The 15,660-nt window shown below is 34.8% G+C and overlaps 1 protein-coding gene and 1 long non-coding RNA gene across 2 annotated transcripts in view; one reads left to right on the forward strand and one right to left on the reverse strand.

The window, feature by feature from the left end:
• The window catches only part of LOC143445123 (cytoplasmic dynein 1 heavy chain 1-like), a 160,868-nt gene that overhangs the window by 143,617 nt on the left and 1,591 nt on the right, over positions 1 to 15,660 (forward strand). The window contains exons 79-89 of the mRNA XM_076944003.1: positions 1,255 to 1,383; positions 1,587 to 1,748; positions 1,898 to 2,112; positions 3,299 to 3,517; positions 3,599 to 3,777; positions 6,335 to 6,408; positions 7,954 to 8,117; positions 8,422 to 8,586; positions 8,653 to 8,761; positions 11,488 to 11,656; positions 14,818 to 14,936. Of these exons, the coding sequence (XP_076800118.1) occupies positions 1,255 to 1,383; positions 1,587 to 1,748; positions 1,898 to 2,112; positions 3,299 to 3,517; positions 3,599 to 3,777; positions 6,335 to 6,408; positions 7,954 to 8,117; positions 8,422 to 8,586; positions 8,653 to 8,761; positions 11,488 to 11,656; positions 14,818 to 14,936 (1,704 nt within the window). The remainder of the gene's footprint in view (positions 1 to 1,254; positions 1,384 to 1,586; positions 1,749 to 1,897; positions 2,113 to 3,298; positions 3,518 to 3,598; positions 3,778 to 6,334; positions 6,409 to 7,953; positions 8,118 to 8,421; positions 8,587 to 8,652; positions 8,762 to 11,487; positions 11,657 to 14,817; positions 14,937 to 15,660) is intronic.
• On the reverse strand, positions 12,534 to 14,822 carry LOC143445124 (uncharacterized). Its single transcript, XR_013113793.1, has 2 exons — positions 13,873 to 14,822; positions 12,534 to 13,671 (listed from the first exon to the last, which is right to left on the reverse strand). It is a non-coding gene; the product is annotated as an uncharacterized LOC143445124 (long non-coding RNA).

Consider the following 15,660-nt stretch of genomic DNA (forward strand, 5'->3'; position numbering starts at 1 on the left):
ACTGATTGTACATGTTAGTTACCTTGGGCCTAACTACCACAAGTTACTGTTATTTGCTTTAGCATGTATTGTCTACACCTATTTATTATAACCTACATCAAGCATCTTATTGATAAGTTCATCCAAAACCCTGTTCGCGCACATGGATTACACTGTAACGTCACAATTATCTTTACCTATGTCATAGTTACCGGCCAACTTACATCTCAATTTGAAAATAATATGTACAAAATATGCATCACCTGGTGATTCATGATATGTTTACATCGTGAACTTTAGTGAAGCTACTTGTTTTGTTTGTTTTTTTTAATGAAATTTTTGATTTACTGTAGATTCCAATTAATTTCTGAAAATGTTGAACCTAGATTTTGTGATAATTTATATCAAGTTAAATGGGTCCAAACTTAATCAGGATCTCACTGTAAAAGTTTTTAGTTGGGTATACAATTATACATATGTACAATTCAGGCAAATTTGTTTTAGCAATTCCCCTCACTTTTAAAAAGTATTAACCTTACATATTAAAAAGAGTGATATATTTTATGTTCAGATCTTTAATGACTGTGTTTCTTAATCAGTGGGCAATAGAGCTCATGCAAAACGAAGGCCTCAGTGACCAAAAAAATTTAAAGTAAACAAGCAGTTTTGTCAATTCTAATCAAGTAGGTAATTGAATATTTTTATTATAAAAGCTGCAACATTAAAAGTAGCTGAAATGTATGCATAGTACATTTAATTTCAACGTGAAGATTGTTTATAGATATATTTTCTGTTGGCCAGTGGTAGTTAGAAGCATTTTCTGTACAACTTTTTGCAAGCTCAGCACTACGCAACCCAGGTAGATTGTAATGTTAGGTTATTAAGCATTCATACAAAAAATTTGCTAACAATGAAAATGCTTATGACCAAACAGCATGCAGGCTTTGCAGGAATTTACAACAAATCCCAATGTGTTTAAACGTTAAACTAAGTTAGGTAATGAGCTAAGTTCCAGTCAGTATTAAATTATGTTACACTTAATAAACAAACAGGCGTGCCAATGTTTGCTTTAATTAGAAATACCACTATTGTAATTTGAAATGACATGTGATTGTTACACAATAAAGCCAAGTCATCAGTCTTTCTTGCTAATTGTTTTTTCAGATAGTGTGAGCCCAAACAACAAAAATAACAACAGTTCAGACGCGTACTCTGCTCAATAGAAATACGATTTTAACAGCAACTATTATAAAGTTGACACTTATGATTTTACAGGCATCGGAACCAATTCTTATGTGCTCTCTTCCCGGATATGACGCCAGCAATCGTGTTGATGATTTGGCAACAAATAGCAACACCCAAATTTCATCAATTGCTATAGGGTCTTCGGAAGGATTCCAACAGGTTTTCTATTTTTTGCTGTTATCTTACAAATGAAGAATTTTTGATAAATGCAGATAGAATAATTTTGTTATCCTTCTGGTATTTTTTTCTTTACTATGTAGGCTACAGAGTAATGGATTGCCTTTTTTTTGTTTACTTTTATCATTCTAAACACTGTGTTATGGTGGCTGTTCTTGCATATTATCACAAATATATTATTTTAGGCTGAAAAGGCCATCAACACCGCTTCACGTACAGGGCGGTGGGTTATGTTGAAGAATGTACATCTTGCACCAAGATGGCTAACACAGTTAGAAAAAAAGCTACACAATTTGCAGCCACATCCCTCATTTCGACTTTTTTTGACAATGGAAATCTCCCCCAAGGTACTGTTTGTGAAGTATTGTTTCACAGATTTTTGATACTGTCTTACATATGGAATAAAGAATAGCTATTTTTGTCTAATACACCTGTTTCTTCTTGATTTGTGGTGTTTTACATACTGTATGTCCCTACAGAGTTAGATTTATTGCAGATACCGGTCAATTTGTTACGATCAGGACGTGTCTTTGTTTTTGAGCCACCACCTGGCATAAAAGCAAATATGCTGTCAACTTTCAGTAGAATAGCAACTGCTGAACGCATGCAGAGAATGCCTGCTGAACGCAGTCGTTTATATTTTCTGTTGGCTTGGTTTCATGCTGTCGTACAAGAAAGGCTTTGTTATGTACCACTTGGCTGGACAAAGATGTAAGTTATTATTGTAATTATGTTTACAAAGTTGATTCAACTCAAGATTATTGTGTATCACAGATCGATTTTGGTAGGTCACCATAACCATGCAACAATAAGGTTGTTTGAACCGCAAAAAGTGTAAAGAGAAAACCAATTTGTTTAAGGAAACAACTGGGTTTTATAGTAGGGCCAATCACTTAAATTTTTTTTATGTGCAGTTTACTTACCAAAATTCAATTAGGTTACTCAAAAACAAACTGCATTGGTCTTACTGAAATTTGGGATGTAAACTACGCATGACTAAAATGACACAATTGCAGCTTGGGATACATACGCATAAACCCAAAGTTGGAGGTGGAATTTTTTTGCTAAAATCCACATCCTGCATACCACCCAAAACTTTGAAACATGCCAACTGCTAGGATGATTTTAAGGCTATGGTTATGGGATGGGTTTCAGGCTATGGTATAGTAATGATATGTACAGCATTGAAGCGATCATCTGTTCATTCATGCTGTTTGAACACACCACCTGCTTGATTTCCCTTTTTTCAACTAATGTTTTATGGATTCAAGTAATTATGGGTTTAGTGGCCGTGGTAGTTGTTACTAGCAAATATTGACATAATTATTTTTGTGCACGTCTTAAGCCTTTTTGGCTTTTTCCTGTTCATTGGTGCATGTTAGTAATAACTGACTTGATTTGTCGACCCCACCGCACTTTTGACGAAAAGTAAAATGATTGATTGATTAAAAAACAACAGAAACATGCTGCTTTTCTAAGACCTATTGTGAGAAATATTAATTTTTGACTCAAATGCCTTCTTATAAATTAATTTTTTGTTGTATTTTTACTGGGTAATAATGGGCCTGGGTTGTACTGGCCGCTATGGGAATACATAATCGTAATAATAATGAACAAGCTTTGTTGAACAAAAAGCTTGACTTGCGTTAGTATACAACACAGTGTATACAACACAGTGTAGTTAAGCAATAGAGCCAATAATAAGTTAATAAAGTAATAAAATAGATGTCAATCATTAAGTTATAACAGCACTTGCATGTAGGTGAGACTTTAACCAAGTTTTTTGTAGATTTCTCCGCGAAGGTGCTTGCCATATGTAATTACTAATTACTGTAAATTCAGTACAATAACCATACTGCATTACAAGTATGCTCAAAACGCTATTTTTTGAATTTAGATATGAATTCAATGATTCCGACTTGCGTTTCGCCTGTGACACGATTGACACCTGGGTTGACGCTGTTGGCATGGGAAGGGACAACATTCCTCCCGCAAAAATGCCTTGGAAAGCACTATGCACATTGTTTTCACAAGCTGTGTATGGCGGCCGCATAGATAATGACTTTGATCAAAGATTGTTAAACTCCTTTCTCGAGCGGATATTTACCTCATCCAGGTTTGTTGTGGTAAATTTGATATTTTAATCCACTTTTGTGTGATTTTTATGCTAAATTTATCTGTTTTTTTTTTGCACTAGTTTTGAACAAGGATATGGTCTAGTCCATAACCAAGAATGCCTTCTAAACATCAATGTGCCAGAATCAGCTTTACGTCAGCAAGATTTTGTTGAATGGACTGAAAGATTGCCTGAGAAGCAAACACCAGCTTGGTTGGGACTTCCAAATAATGCTGAAAAATTGTTGCTTATCAGTCATGGTATGTCCTATTACTATACAGTTTCTGATTAGCTTTTCCTGCAGCCAACTGAAAATAACCACAACAGTTTGTCATAGCCTTCTAGCAAACATAAACCAACTAAGGCTCTGGGCCTAGTCAACTTCTGCCCATGGATATCCTAGGTGCGGTATGAGTTTTGTCTGTATAGTGTCCTGTCTTCCTGCTTGGGAAAACACAAAATTTATAAAAGCTAGGGAAAAATCCTTGAAGTTGTAATTCCAAATTCTAAGTCAGTACTGTACCCAATAGCTATGCTCCCATATCTATTCTGTGTGTTCTTTTCAAAATCCTGAAAGGCTTAATCTACTTCTGCTTCATGACCATTAAATCTGTCATGAAACAGACTAAAGCGTTGAAAGCGGCAAGCCCAAGGATGGATCCTAGGTCCCACTTTTTCAATATTTACACCCATGACCGGTGCTATACACATGTCATACAACTATGCTGATATGGACGACCTCACCATTGCGTAACCAGCAAAGATAGAAAAAAAAGATGAGGAAACCTTTTGCCAGGACATGACTATTGTTTTACCATAAATTATGGATAAACTGCTCTGACAATGCTGTACGTCCAGTAATGTACAGCATTGAAGCAAATTTCATCATCGATTGCTTGAACACACCACCTGCTCGTCTACTTAATTTTCGCTTTTTCTATTAATGTCTTATTGATTTAACTAATTATATGTTTAGTGGCTGTGGTAGTTGATATTAACGTTACTTCTCTTGAGCACGTTTTAAGTCTTTTCAGTTTTGTCACTTTTTCCTTTTCATTAGCACATGTTAGTAACAACTGGCTTAATTTTTCTTCCCCACCGCACTTTTCATGAAAAATAAAATAAAATGATTGATTGATGAAGGGGTTCAGACTAAGGCATTGCGGTTGCCACTTTATGTACAGCAGCCCTGGCGTGGGTCTACTCTACTGCTGAGTACTGTGCACCTGTCTGGTGTTTTAGTACACCCATCCACCGCATAGATACAGTCGTATTGGATTTATGGATCTAACGCCACTGGATAACCTCCCATCTTATCTTCCATCAAACCTGCTGAACTATACTGCAAAGAACTCTTTTTCTGCTCCGTGCTTTCTCGCACTTGTTGGTTTATGAGATCATGCCATATACTCCACTACAAGCTTTTACCCCATTCCAACTACAAGCTAACTCATTGTAATTGAGATACCCATTTTTTGTCCCCGCACTGCCATTTTCAGATAATACCAAGAACTTAGGCATTTGTCCAACCTGTCAAGAGCTCTACAACTCGGAGTGTTAAGAATGCATTATTGGACTTTGTAACTCCACTCTCAATGCCAGACTATTGTTGCCTGGGCTTAACCACTCACGACCTGTTTCTTTTGCTGCCAAGAAAAGCTTAGTTGTGACTTGGTCGTCTTCGTACTGGCTCAGCCATTTCCCCTCGACTGATCACAAATAAAAAGTGGCACTTTTTAAGCCTGTTGCGCCAAAGAGCACACTGTGGATTAAACCATATCACATCTGACCGGTCTATCTGCCCAATATTAAGTACGCAGTCTGCATGATCTGGATGACATCATCAGCAGAGGTTGCTGGATTCCTGTCTCGACATACAATCTGGGTGACCAACAGACCATCTAGTTCAGATGATGTTGACTAAATTTACAGCCTTTCTAACAAAAAGCTTTTCCTGCAATACCTAAAAGTTTTGTTTTTTAAGAAAGCTTAGTTCTTGCACTGCTGTCATTTTCCAACAACCCAATTTTTTCCAGTTATATTTTTTTCATTCCTGATTCCTTAGTAACAAAATTGTGTTTTGACGAAGTAATTAATTGACATTGAACAAGTAAACCATAAATGGTGGTTAAAAAGCATAAAAAATCAGCCAACATAAATCATGCCACTTTTCTTTAAAGGCTGTAATTTTTCAAGGCTTAATCTAGATTTTAGCTAGAAGCATTTGACAGATTCATGTAAAAGATGGCAACATCACATTTTCATATCTCAATTGTTGGTTTTTACCCTTGTTTAAGATTTTTCTCTGTATTGTGGTTAGCCAAGTGTGAAAATACAAGAGAGGCAGAGAGAGAGAGAGAGAAATCTAATATTGCACTACAAGCATTGTAACCGAAAGTTTTCTACTTAGGAGTTTCCTCTTAGTGGCTGAAAGACAATATGAGACTGGGTTTTTGCAACTAGCATTTACTTGCAAGCCTCTTCTTTGGGCTGTCTAAGTTTCTAGTATTTGTGTTTTTTGTAGTCGACAGTTAGCAAGTGCCATAACGAAATCAAAACATCACTTAACTCTTAACAGGATCACATGCAACATTGACTAAGACGATTTCTACTTTGTTACATTATGTATATGATGACATTATGCATGCAACCCTTAAAATATTCACTGTGTTGCCATAAGAAAATTGTTTACATCATTTTAGCTCATTCAACAAGTTTTTGCAATATAGTTTACGTAAAGCATAGAGCTGTGTGTGTGCAAATATTTGTATCATATACCTTTTTTTTTGTTGAATTTGCTTTCATAAACTATTGCAGGATCAGAAATTATTAGAAAATTACTACAAACTCAAGCACTGGATGAAGATGATGACTTACACCATGATGATCTAGTATGTGATACACGTTGCACAAAAGCAGTTATTAGTCTGCAGTGTCATAACCATACTGTTGTTTGAATTTTATTTTACCTGTACCAAAAGTCTGGATTATGATTAAAGACTGTGAATGCATATGCATTAGAATATTCCTTAGTTTGACTGATTTTTGTTTTGGTTTTCAGCCACCTTTCAGGTTGCATGTGAGGAATTGTGTGATTGTTATATTAAATTTAAAGTTATTTCTAGCAGTAACCCATTTCCATATCCAAGAAATAGCTTAGTACGCGCTCAACAAGCCTAACATGTACATTGAAGCCTAGTATGGCTTGCGTTTCCAGGTTCAATTTTGGAATTGGTCAGGCATGAAAAGCTAGGGAAAAGAGTTATTAATAATAATAATAACATTTGTATAGCGACCTTGACCGATCTGAAGAATTGCTCTAAATCGCTTAATATAATCACATATTTTTGTTGGCATTAGCCACCACAGCCTCTTTGTTGTTAACAGAGAAAAAAGGCTTTCAACATGAAAGCATTAAAAAATGTGTTATAGAATAGGCTTGAAAATATAGAACTTTAGTTTTGCATTTAGTTATTGTTTGATGTCAGTAAGGATAAAATATTAAGCAGCATTCTGATAAAAATTATATAAGGCAATGTTAACTGCTTAGTTTTGTAAATGAAGCCCAAAGAATAAACTTTCTTAGTTTCTAGAGAAATCTTTATTACCACATTATAGCTGCCAGTCATCAATAACCTTTAAAGTTAAACAGAAATGTCCGTCTTTCGATAATGCTAGTTTTTCTATATCGAGGTAAAGATTAAATGTTGGAACTAAACAAGCGGGTAAATTTTATGCATAAGTAAGCTTAACCGAGCTATTCATAACTAATTTCATAACGCAATATGAATGTGTTGATTGCCTTTGATTAATGGCAATGATTAATACTCTTTCTTTTAAGAAAAAAGCAAATATCCAGGTAAAACCTGTGTTTTATACGTGAGAACAGTCCAAAATTATAATATTCATGCCTATTGTTTTCGTTTGGCACATACTTTCTTTGCTTTAGTTAGTTTTCAATTTTACTGACTTTGGAGATTCTCGAATTTACTAGGGATGGGCTGACACAAACCCAAACAGATTTGCCGAATATCATCTTTGTGAAAGATTTTGGCGTACACGAATAATAACAATGGCGAAACCGAATACAGTATTACTTATAAATTTACTGACTTTGGGAGAGAGTGGTGATGTAGTTTCCCGACAAAGCTAAAATAGAGTCAGCAGTACTTATAATGAAAGTTATTTTCCTAACGATTTTGCTTTTGCAATCGTTTTTTAAACATTATTTTTTGAAACAAAGCAATATGTTTAATGGTTAAATCATGATACAAACAAGACTTGGCAACTTTTATATAAAATTTTATTGTTTGGTTCTATTACGAATAAGTTCATGCCGACCTAAGTGATATTCTGGTTCGCGTTAACTCGAATAATCTTCCTCGCGGAACATCCCTTGCATTTACACTAAACTCAAGGTTGTTTACTTTTTTTAGGTTAAAGATCAAACAAATGACCAAACTCAAACGTTTGCCACTACTGGTACTCCCCAGTGGATGAAAACATTGTTGCTATCTGCACAGAACTGGAAATCACTTATTCCTGCACATTTAAATGCCTTGCAAAGGACGTCAGAAAATATCAAAAATCCTTTGTACAGGTATAGTTTTGTCAAAGTATTTAGTTCATGGTGTAGTTAATATTGTGGATAATTTACTATTTAATGTTTCTTTTCCACAGTTTATTATGATGGAATGATTATAAAGACGGTTAAATGTTTAAAAATACTGATATCCAAGTTTTAATTAAAAAACGTCTTCAATAAAGCTGCCAATTCACCTCTTCAAATATTACTTGCTTATTAGAGTTCAAGTAAACTAGTAGTTTTAAAAATGATTGCACTATCTTGAAATTGTTGGCATTTTTTCCTAATTTTTTGTGTTTAATATTGACTATTTTGGCAGATTTTTTGAAAGAGAGGTTAATCTTGGTATTGGTCTTCTAAAAGTTGTTTGTTTGGATTTGGATGAAATTATTGCAATCTGCAGTGGAAGAAAAAAGCAAACTAACTACCATCGAACACTCATATCAATGCTCACCAAAGGCATACTTCCTAATTTGTGGAACAAGTACGACAGTGTTTTTGTACTTTTTCAAAATGTACCAATTGTATAAATTTATAATATTACTACCAGATACAAAGTCCCAGCTGGTTGGACTGTTACGCAATGGATTTCTGATTTTGGAGAGAGAGTTCAACAACTACACAAGATATCCACAGCCAGAAATGCAAAGGCACTAAAGGTAAGTAGCCCAATGTATCTGTTTAAACATTATGTGATTTGCATTAAAGTCAGCAGTCCGCTGCATTAGGTTATTAGTTCCGGCAAAGTTCAACCAAGCTTCAAATGTTGTAGAACTACACCAGGTAAAAAAAATTGGGATATAAAATTATTAGACAAAGGTCTTACTTAAAGCATTGTACCCCAGGTACAATGAATCTTCATCTGATTAACACACAACTCGGCCTACTTAGATTGCAAAAACTTGATCACTTTAGTTCATCTGTGTTACTAAGCACAGGATTGCAGTAGTCACACTTTATCCTTTTACATGTTTTATTTTGGACAAACCATCGTAGGAGATCTGTATTTATCCAGGTGTAATTCGCGTGCAGCATCTGTATAAGTAACACTGGCTCAAAAAAATGGTACAAAAATTTTTTCAACAAATTTTAATTATAAAAGTAGTAAAAATAATAGTAGTAAATTATAAATAATAGTAGTGAATTATAATTATAATAGTAGTAAAAATGTATAAACACATTTTTCTCTGAGAGATTGCATCTTGTTAAAAAGGAAACCAGTTTTTCTCAATCCTGTTTCTTGGTAATGAAGTTACAAATTATAACTATTACAAACGCAGCAGTTACTTTATTATTAGTGATATTTTTTTCTAATATTAAACAAGGTATTAGACGCATGCCAATAAAGGTATATCAGAGCGCTTAAAGATACCGGGTTGTAAAAAACTCTTCAAACATAACTATTTGCAGGCCTAGCACTGTGAAACAACTTTGCGGATTTTATTGCAAAGCGAATACTGCTCATTATGCCCATGATTGTCGTTGTTGTCATTTATGCTTGTATGATTACGTAGTAATGCTGCGTTAGTCATTCAAATTTTAAACAGGTTCATTCTAATAGCTTATGTACAGTAGCTATATTTTAAACAAATCATGCTTTGTTTTGTGAAATTGCCTCACAAGCGATGTCTTTTCTATGCTATGTGCCAGATGACAGAAGTGATCATAGCATTAGATTACATTCAAAATACAGAATAATGCAAGTCGATTTTTACTCATTATTTGTAATTTTATGTTTATTTTTTTTCAGAATGTAATTTAATTTTCAATGTATAGCACAGGGAAAGTTCAAAAATTTATCTACTTCAGGTACCAGCTTTATTGTACCTTTTTGAAGGCAGATACAACATCTCCCTTTCCAGTATTTCTATATTTTTTAAAAAAACCTGATCCTTGTTTAATGTGAATGATCCAAATGTTTGTGATTTTGCTATTTAATACATTTACTGCCACATGACATACCGGTGTGTCAGCGGCATGTCATGCTGCATTTTTAGCTAGGTGCTGCAAGTCACTGCATTTTGTTTCCAACTGTTTAATTATGAGTTTGAAGTAAAGGGCAAGTCCAAAAACAAGTTGGTCTTAAATTAAAGAGTGATTGTCGGTAAAGATACTGGTGAAAGGATTTTTAAGAATATGTAGAGGTTAAGCGGTGATAGCCAAAAATTTATTGCAAATTTATCCTCCTATTATGACAAGGAGGGCCATTACCACAATGTAAAAACAATATTTCTGATGACTAGGGTTTGTATTAGGTATAGTAGACTAGCTAAAACGTTTTGGATGGAATAACTCTCCATACGTAGATGATTAGTTGTGGTAATTTTCAGCATAGAAATGTCACAGATGACAGTACATAATAATCTACCAAAGCAATTCTTGTCTTCACTGCAGTTACCGGTACCGGTCTAGGTTAGAGTCAACAGCCAAAACTGAACTGTATTGTAGGTTAGCATATACATTAACCAGTACAAATACACCAACAGCAAGCTAGTTTTGGCTTATTTAACGCAAGCGTTCGTAGGTCTCGTATAATTATATCTATTACTCTTTACGTTTCTGTCACCGGAAACCTTCTATTCATACTTGAATCGAATAGCTTTGTCATCCCTATTGTTTCTTTTGTTGTGACGTAATACGACGTTCCATCCTCAAAATAGTTAAGCGAGAAATATGCATTTTTTGCTATATCTTAGTACAAATCCTTTCACCAGTATATTTGTTGACAAAAGTGCTTTGATTTAAGGTCAACTTGTTTTTTAACTTGCCTTGCCCCTCACTTTTATGTTTTCAGACATGACTTGGTTCTCTACTATTTGTCATCTTAGTTCTGGCAAATGATTTCAAGCATATTGTGGGGTCAAAAATAAAAATTTTATTTAAATTGTTTTTGTCATCCTCGGAATTTCTGCTAGAATTTACAGATTTTTTTCATTTGTCATCAAAGCCTATTTGTACTAATGATTGCACAGCAACATCATATATAGCTTAATCATTACTAATGGAAATTATAAAGCATAACATTCTTATGATAAAAATACAGTTAAACTGCATGACATGATGGCTGCTCACTCAACACCTGAGTAATTTTGCATTTATGTGGGGCTGTGTGACACACCAACGGACACCGCAAATGATAATGTTGTACCATATCACAGATAGTGTAACAAAAATATTTGAATCAAAATTGTTAGTGGAAAATGCCTCAGTGCTAATGACAGTGTTGTGATGGCCATGCAATGTGCAAAAAAACCTTCGCCAGTCAACAAGATAATTTTGTTATTTATATTTGGTGAGCACCACATGATGCAAGTGTTTACAGTTTGGTAAACTCTTTGGCATTGTCAGATGAATTTTAGATTGCACATTGTTGATTTTTTTATAGAGCCATTCAATTTGGATGGGTGGACTTTTTGTCCCTGAGGCATTCTTAACAGCCACAAGGCAGTATGTTGCTCAAGTTCACAATTATTCTTTGGAAGAATTACAGCTTCATGTCAATGTTACCAATGAAAATATATCAGATTTCGATGAAAAAACGTTTGCCATTACAGGTAATTTTTGCTTGTTTTGTTAAGTTTCGTTTGATCTAATATAGCTATTTCTCTGTTAAATAAATGCCAACTCTCTTGATTTGTGATAGATATTGAGGAATTTAAATAATAATTAAGTATAGTAATATAGTAGTTTATATATAAGTCAAGTAACTATCGTGATATTAGTTTATTATGATTAGTTTTATGATGTTATATTAAATATAACATTAGGTTCACAGATTAGCTCAGTGCACTGCAATCAATTTTTAATTTTACCATCAACTAACTCAAAGAGAAGGTATTAACAAAATGAATTTGCATTTTAGTCTTGACAAAAAAATAAACTCCAGTTTGTGATTAAGAACATTCTGACTGAATTGAAATGCATTTATATCAAAAAGAACCATTGTAAGGAAATGTACATCTTGTAACTTCGGACGCGTGGGACTCGCGACTGCTTGTGGACACAAACACATACTTTTAGGAATCAAGACCATGACACCCAGCGCACAATCATTTAAGAGACAATATGCACTCAACACCTACCCACAAAAATCAAAAGTGAACCCTTGCAGTCTATGCTTCAATTTATTTTCAAAAATATTAGTAATAGTGATGAACCAAATCACCATTAACCTCAACATATGCTTTATTAAACTTAGAATTCCAGTATGTACACATATAAAACAAATAACAAACCAACCAAGCGATAAGTAAATAAGTAAAAAGCCCCGCCACAACAAGCACATCAACCACTTTTAACCTTAATATAGGCTTTATTAAACTTACAATTCTAGTATCTACACATATAAAGCAAATGCTGAATCAACCAAGAAATAAATATATAAACAAGTAAAAGGCCCTGCCACAACAAGCAAGGCAACCAAATGCACAACATACTGCAGTGCTGCAGGCCTCACTGCACTAAGGAACGTCCTGCACTGAGCAGAGAAGCGCCAACTGCTTCGGACAATAAGTAATTAGTAATTGATCATGGAAAACCACAAATTATTTCACAGAAATGATATTCAGCTAAGAGTAATACTGATCAACAAGCTCAAAGCGCTCAGTATTAAGTTAATAATAAACCTTAAATACACTTAAGTATAACTTAATGATAATTTAAATTCATTAGACACAGTCCATCGCGTATCGTTTTCTCAATATTTCCGATCTCCTGGGGTTTTGAGGTCCATATTAAGTTCCAGTGGGCAATTTTGGATTTATATGCTTTTGTTGTGGTTTAACTGTACCATACTGTGGATTTAATGGTATCACTTCATCATGAATTTATCCATTACTGTTGGCATCACCGTTTAAGATTACATCATTTTCTGGGTCAGAATCTTTGTGTGTACCATGCCTAGGCCTCAGTTGTTCAATTTGTCTCCTCCATATCGAAAAAATATTAGGCAATGTGACGTAACAAATGCTTGAATTTTGATAAATTTTATACAACAAAACAAGGTAATAATGAACAAATTTGAGAGATTTGTTGCGAAAAAAATTTTTGCAATGCTAAAAGACTGAAAATGAGATATTTACCACATCACTCTTCGAAAACAACAGTCAGTTTTACTCAGGTGTAGTTACGATTTTTGCAATATGTGTAGAAGGCTTTCAAACAAGAACTGTATTGAAGAGCAATGGGTTTTTAAGAAAAGAGTCTATAACAGAAACCAAAACGCTTTTATTTTTTGAGAGTTTGGCATCAATGCTTTCGAACTCATGATATTGCAGGCCATGCAATACACAACCTTGCCATACTGTAATGTAGGCAGCTTATGATCTTAGAAATACCGTCGGCCTTTTTCTTTCCTCAAATCTGTCCTCAATATCTTTGGTTGTGAGAGTATTTTGATCTACCGTTCACTGCTCCCATCAAAGATCAGCCAATCCTATTGCGGGTAGCAATTCTGGGTTTGACACGGCATGAATCTGGATTTTGAAGGGGCACACAGAAGAGATGATAACTTTTTGAGATTGTAACATCATCAAACTACACAACCCTCCACCCTCGTGGATGTCACCCTCTACGCAATTAATTAATAATAAATAATAATAATATCTGTATAGCACCATGTTTCGATAAAAAATAGCTGCTCAAAGGCGCTTAGCAGATGTGGTCTAGAATTCTAGATAATATTTCTCAGAGTAAATCAGTATAATTATATAAGTATAGTTCATTAAAAACAGCAATAATAGTTGTTATAAGTAAAAAGCTTAGGGCACACCGAAAGGGTTTACTGATTTCTGGAAAGCGTTGAGGCTGTCCACGTTACACACATCCTGCGATAGATTGTTCCACACTCTGGAAGAAGCTGCGGAAAACATTCTGTCCCCGGACATCACGGTCCGATAAGGAAGGACTAGCCAGACGTTCTTAGCTTGGGACTGCAAAACTGTCGTTGGGCGATAGCGTCGCAAATGTCTGCTGATACAGTCGGCTGCCACACTGCTTAAAGCTTTAAAAGCAATGGATAGTATCTTGAATCGCGGCCTGAATTCAACAGGTACCCAATGCAGTTACTTGAGGCCGGATTAATGTGCTCAGATTCTATCAAGTGGAAAATCAGCTGTGCAGCAATATTTTGTACACATTGCAGACGGGCCAGCATCTGATGCGTTAAGCCATAGAGTAGAGCGTTGCAACAAGAGTTAAGCAGGATTTCGCCAACAGGTGCCGACGAATTCTTTAGATGTTTCTGATGTGGAAATAAGACGATTTACAATGTTGTCAGTTTGTTTGGTCATTGACCTGGATAGGATCTCACCTATCCAGGTAAGCTCTGCTGTAAGCAGATTGGTAGGTTTGCAGAATGACGTGGCCCTCGAGGTGTAAACAAACACAGCCAGCAACTACTCGCTCCAAACAGAAGTTTCGATATCGGCCTATAGTCGCACAGATCATCAATAGACTGATCCTGATAGATAATCATAAGATGCAAGGTGATTAATAAAAAATTAATAAAATGGGTGAATGAGTGAATGATGAAAGAAATTAATTGATCGTTACAAACTATCTGTTAAACGCTTTTCTTTATCATAAAGGTTCAAATAATGCATCATTTCGACCTTGGTTACAGTTCCCGTGTAAAAGTAGAGCAACGCTCTTGTTGGTAAAATACATTTTCGTTAAAACATGTTATAAGCAGTATTTTTTGTTATTTGATTTCTAGGTTTAATTTTACAAGGTGCAAATTGCCAGAACAATCGTTTGCATCTTTGTTCTGACATATCTACAAAACTTCCACTAACACTCTTATCTTGGGAAAAATCAGGAGCAACCAATGACAAGGTTAGCATGAGAATAAATATTCCTTTTCTCATATTTTAGAGTTAGAATGAACTTAAGATCATCATCTTAAGATTTTCTTGTGCATTTTCATTTTGCATCATTAGTGGTTTTAACTAATCCATATTTCAGTTGATTTTTTTCTGGAGCTTTTTGTTTTGCTGCCATTAATCAGAACTATTTCATTTCAATAGTAATTGCAATACAAATTGTAATTGTTTTGTTACCAAGAGACGAACGACAGCTTTAAATTGCACACCATGGCACATAGTTTGTGGTTGACAAAGACAATTGAACTTTTTTTACGTGAGTCCACCACTGGCAAATCAATTGTTTGCAGTGGGTCAAACTCACAAGTTAAGTAAGTTGATGTGGCATACGCAGTATTATAAGTAAGGATCATAAGTCGGCTGATAACTGAGTGGTTCGAGTGGCCTCACAATAAGTGTTTGTGTTTGGTGTTCGATACCCAGTGACGATCCAAAGATCTAGTGATAATAAGAGAGTTGTTGGATGTAGTTGCGATACAGAAAATAAAACAATACACCAATTCATAATGGCTGAAAACGAGTAAATAGCAAACATTGAATTCATGCAAAGATTTTTAACAGTGAATGCAATGGCAAAGATATAATGGCGGAAAACGAATAATGATCAATACCCATTAAATTGTTACAAAAATCTTTAACAAGAAAGATTAATCGTTTTCAAATGCTTGTTTATTGAG

This window comes from Clavelina lepadiformis, chromosome 2, assembly GCF_947623445.1.
Source record: "Clavelina lepadiformis chromosome 2, kaClaLepa1.1, whole genome shotgun sequence".
In the NCBI taxonomy this organism is placed as follows: domain Eukaryota; kingdom Metazoa; phylum Chordata; class Ascidiacea; order Aplousobranchia; family Clavelinidae; genus Clavelina; species Clavelina lepadiformis.